General features: G+C 51.3%; 1 protein-coding gene across 1 annotated transcript; it reads right to left on the bottom strand.

Annotated features, from left to right (window-relative positions):
* Positions 1 to 920: 920 nt before the first annotated feature.
* LOC127344364 (sialyltransferase-like protein 1) lies at positions 921 to 2,542 on the bottom strand. Its single transcript, XM_051370610.2, has one exon. It carries the CDS (start codon positions 2,403 to 2,405, stop codon positions 1,233 to 1,235), a length of 1,173 nt encoding a protein of 390 aa, XP_051226570.1. The 5' UTR covers positions 2,406 to 2,542; the 3' UTR covers positions 921 to 1,232.
* Positions 2,543 to 5,072: the final 2,530 nt, after the last annotated feature.

The following is a 5,072-nucleotide window of genomic DNA, read 5'->3' as shown; positions in this document are numbered from 1 at the left end:
CGGACCACCGATTAAACAACAGCCCGCTGTACTGAAACTTCGTCATGACGAGTAATTTCAGACCAAGGATCTGGAAGAGTGCTCAGCCACTGAACATGCTGGATTCATTTCAAATAAACGCATAGAATATTGTATGGCCAGCTGTGAGGCCATCTACTTATCAAGGAGAAACACGCTCAAAGCACAAAACTGTTTGAAACATTAGGTGAACTTGCTGTTAATGTCAAAGCAACAGATTGGTGCCTCACGTTAGTATTTCCCAGACATATCAAGCATCCTATCGAATGAAAACGGTTCTCTGGCTCCAGTTCAATGTGTTTATCCGCAAACAGACTACAGAAAACAAGCAGGTGGTCGAGTTCAACGTGTGTATCCGCAAACAAATTAAAGAAAACAAGCAGGTGCTCCAGTTCAATGTGTTTATACGCAAACAAAATACAGAAAACAAACATGTGCTCCAGTTCAATGTGTATATAGGCAAACAAAATACAAAACAGGCATGTGCTCCAGTTCAATGTGTACAAACAAATTGCAGAAAACAGGCATGTGCTCCAGTTCAATGTGTACAAACAAATTGCAGAAAACAGGCAGATGCTCCAGTTCAGTTTGTTTATCCTCTAACAAATTACAGAAAATAATCAGACATAGAAACAATTGAGTTGTAACAGGCAGACATAAATTGTAGCCGGGCAAGACATCAAAGTGCTAAAATGTTATTACAACCAATATATGAGGTAGCAGGCTTCAATAACATCTCATATTATTGGGGCAGAGGGAGTGATCTGCAGTAGTCGCAGCAAGAATCTGCGAGCTTGCGTACGGCAAAACATTGTAATGCAAAATGTCCAGTCATTAGCAGAGGTAATTGTGTACCTTCGTTGATACATGAGACGTTAGATCATGGTGATAACAAGAAGAACTTAAATACTAGTGACATGACATCGAGCAGTAAAATACCATGAGTCTGAAATTACACTTCCAGTCCGAGCTAAACAAAAAGCCAATGAACCTCTCTCCTATAGCAGCAATGGAGTATCCTAAATCTTACTAATGTACAATTGCAGCTCCGATTCTATCTGAATTCTTCTATCATCTAATCACAATAAATAACCCACCTCGCAGAGCACATTTTACACTGGGCATCCCTATAAGCAGGTCCAAAATAAAAAAGCACGCGCTGAACATAACGTCGAGCACATTGACCTCACTCACACTCTAGGGAAGCTGACGGCCTAATGGTAGAAGACGACGGGGGGGACCGTGAAGCCGGTGTCCTTGAGGAAGGGGACTACCTGCGGTCGGTCGGCGAGGTCCCGGTAGAAGGCGTACTCGGCCTCGTAGTCGTGTAGGTCAAGCTCGTTCTTCTGGTTGCTGTGGTAGTGGTGCTTGGCGTCGGCGGCCTTCCCGAAGCCGAAGACGCTGACCCTGTCGCAGACTCCGACGGCGACCATGATGGCCTGCATCCCGGAGGAGTAGTGGAAGAGCGCGGCGTCGTGCGCGGCGTTCCAGTCCTCGGCGGCGCGGCCCGTCTCGGCGACGAAGCGGCGGAGCGAGTAGTACTTGACGATGCGGGCGCAGAGGACGTCGAGGCGGGGGTCGGTGACGGAGATCGGGGCGGCGTGGGTGGCGGAGGAGGAGGCGTTGCAGGCGGCGACGTCGAGGAAGTGGGAGGCCTGGCAGATGTAGAGGAGGATGGGGACGCCGTCGCCGTAGGGGTGGCAGAAGCAGCCGGGGCGGCGCGCGCAGAGGTGGAGGATGTTGCTGTTGATGAAGGAGAGGTTGGTTTTGGAGCCGGCGTGCGCGGCGTAGCCCGCGACGCGCGCGTTGTTGAGGCGGAAGACGGCGTGGTGGGAGTCGATGAGGGCGCCGTGGGCGCGGCGGAGGAGGATGCCGCTGTTGCCGACGACGGCGCAGGTGGGGATGCGGGCGGGGAGGGAGAGGGCGGATGGGAGGGAGAGGAGGACGGATGGGTCGTAGCGGCGCAGGCGGTGCCAGGCGCGGAGGCCGCGGCGGAGGGCGGGGTCGAGGAGGAGCCCCTCGCGCGGGAGCGGGTGGAGGAGCGGGTCGTGGTGGTCGCGGTGCTGGCCGCGGCGGTGGACGGGGAACTGGTGGTGGCGGCGGAGGTGGAGCGGGTCGCGGCGCCAGGCGCGCGCGCGGGCGCGGGAGGAGACCGGGAGGCGGCCCTCGAGGAGGTCGTCGACGTCGCGGCGGAGCGAGGGCTCGGAGCCGTCGACGGCGGCGAGGCGGAGGAGCGTGGCGTTGAGGCGCGCCGGATCGAGGCGCAGCGGCGGGGCGAGCACGGGGGGCGGGGCCAGCGCCCGGCGCAGCGCGGAGGGGAAGGAGAGCGCCGCGCAGAGGACGAGGAAGAGGAGCGCCGCGAAGGGTCCCCGCAGCGGCCGCTTCATGGCCGCCGCCGCCGCGGGCTAGGTGGGCTGGTGCCGCATCGGGGGAGGCGCATCTGGGTGTGAGGCAGCCGAGCCGAGGTCCGGGGTGGCCGGGACGGCGACTATCCTTGTTTTTTACCGGACGCGGAACGCGATGGGTTCGAGGGCTGCGAGGTGGGATTATATAGGTCGGAGCTTGATTAATTTGCGGTTGGTTGGACTTTGGGTTCGGAGAATGGGGGATCCAATGTTGGGTTCGAGCGTTGGGGGGAACAATGATTCTGTGTTGGGAGGGAGGTAACGTGACTGCACGCCATGGCTGCACGAAATGATGGCCTCTTTCTATAGCTGGACAAAAAGCTCGAAGATCGGCGAGTTAAATGAGTGCTCGTTTGCTCGACTCGTTTGAGCTCGGCTCATTTTGTTAATGAGCCGAGCTGAGCATCAGTTTTTGCTCGTTAAGGTTAACGAGCTAAACAATCGAGCCGACTATGTTCGTGAGCTACTCGTTAAGATCGGTAACAAGCTAGGTTTCACCAGTTTTGACTGCAAGTCACTTTAGTTATCTCAAATATTTGGCAGAAAGGGGCCAAACAAAATAGTGTTCTTTAACCATGCTTGAAACTCCTACATTAGGATCTAAAAGCCTATGCTTCCTCTCTTCCTCAATAGGCAATGCACACATGTTTGTTTTCCATTGCCTCCTTAACGATCCTTAACGAGCTGCTCGCGAGCGCTCGCAAGAACATAACGAGTCGAGCCGAACAATGATTTCAGCTCGTTATTCTTAACGAGCTTAACGATTCGAGCTTTAACGAACACGAGCTTAACGAACCGAGCCTTAACGATCCGAGCGGCTCGTTAGTCCACCCCTACCTCTTTTTGTGTCTTTGGAAACATGGTCCCGCTTGAATTGCAGCAAAACAGCTAAATCAGTTGTGTCCTCAACCTCTCGTCCGCCAACCTCTCGGGCGGAACTCCGCCACTGGTGACGGCCGCGCGGCAACCGCCGACGACAAGCCCTGCAGCAAACCTCCGCCGCGTAATCCATGGCGGATCTGCTCCGATCCGTGTTGTACCCTCCTCCAGGCCATAAGAACCACCTAGTCCCACCACCAATTGTTGCTTCAAGCTCTGGTTCTAATCAAGGTCCTCACCGGCGAGCTGCGGCAGATACGGCGAACGCCAGCGCAGGAGAGCCGTTGCAGTAACCCATCCATGGAAGATTCAACAACCCTCCGGTGTTTTTCAACCACAACCCCGAAGATGACCAACCAGCTGCATCGGTGAGTTCTTCTCTCTGAATCTCCACGAGTTCTGCTGCTGCTGTTTGCTTCTATGCTGCAAAAAAACTTGTAGACTTAGTTACCCCTGCAGCCAGTGATGAAAAATTGCTACAAGTGATGTAATTGGTCTTTGTATTAAGAAAATTTGTGCTCATGCAGCAATCATGCTGCATATAAAATTGTTGCTACAAACATAGTGCTGCACATATATAGTTGATCATGTATGCTTCTCAAAAAAAATCAACATTCAAAAAAAGTGCTGCAGAGGTAGTGTGGATTTTGGACTGCGTATTGCTACAAAAAAAAGTTGCTTCTAGATAGAAGACTATAACAATAATTCATGTTATGTCGACAGAGGTTTGTTGCTGACAGCATTCTACAAGGTTTTGACCTCAACAAACCAGCGCAAACAGAAGGTTATGATGGTGTTGATCAAGATGGGAATGATACAGAAAATTTTGTTCCCGGACCACATAGTACAACAACTGCAGGTGCTTCCAATGTTGCTGAAGAAGATGGTGAAGAAATTTGTTCACAGCCTGTGGTTCCATTTGTTGGGATGATTTTCGATGACCTTGAAGTAGCAAAACAAGTATACAATGACTATGCATGGAAGCTTGGTTTCGGCACACACATTGGAAACACCAAGTACATCACAACACGAGAAGTGCCAAATGACACAATTCTGAGCAGAGTGTTTGAGTGTGTACATACTGGTAAACCAGCAGCTGAATGTAAGAATACTGCTGCGAGAAGCAAAGAAGCTGCTGCAAAAGTAAAAGAAGCTTCTGTCGATATGAGCAACATTGGTGAGCAAAAGTCAAGAAGCAAACAAGCTGGATCTGAGATGGACGTGAATGAATCAAAGCAGCGTAATATTTTGCTTCGATGTGACTGTAAAGCCCATATGGTTGTTGGGAAGCGGAATGGCCTTTGGTCTGTCACTGTTTTTAAGGAAGAACACACCCACCCCATGGTGAAACTAGCAGGGAGGCGACGCTACTACAGATCACATAGGAAAGTCCCAAAAGAGAATTTCCAATTCCTACAGACGCTACATAATCAAAACATTACAACCGCTCAGATAATGGGTTGTCTAGGAAGCGTGCATGGTGGCGACCCAAGGACGCTAGGCTACGTGAAGAGAGATGTGTCTAACATAAGAACAATGCTGCGAGAGAAAGTATCACATCGTGATATGAGCATGGTAATTGAGTACTTTGAACGCAGGAAAGCAGAAAGTCCAAATTTCTTTTATGACACACTAGTGGATTCAAACAATGCTGTCAGAGGACTATTCTGGGTGGATGGAAGGACCAGAGCACTATACCCCAAGTACAAGGACTGTGTTTTCTTCGACACAACCTTTTGCACCAACAAGTATAATCTTGTAAGGGTACAT

This window comes from Lolium perenne, chromosome 3, assembly GCF_019359855.2.
Source record: "Lolium perenne isolate Kyuss_39 chromosome 3, Kyuss_2.0, whole genome shotgun sequence".
Taxonomy (NCBI): domain Eukaryota; kingdom Viridiplantae; phylum Streptophyta; class Magnoliopsida; order Poales; family Poaceae; genus Lolium; species Lolium perenne.
The sequence above is the reverse complement of the archived record's forward strand: the minus strand, read 5'-3'. Positions and strand labels throughout refer to the sequence as shown.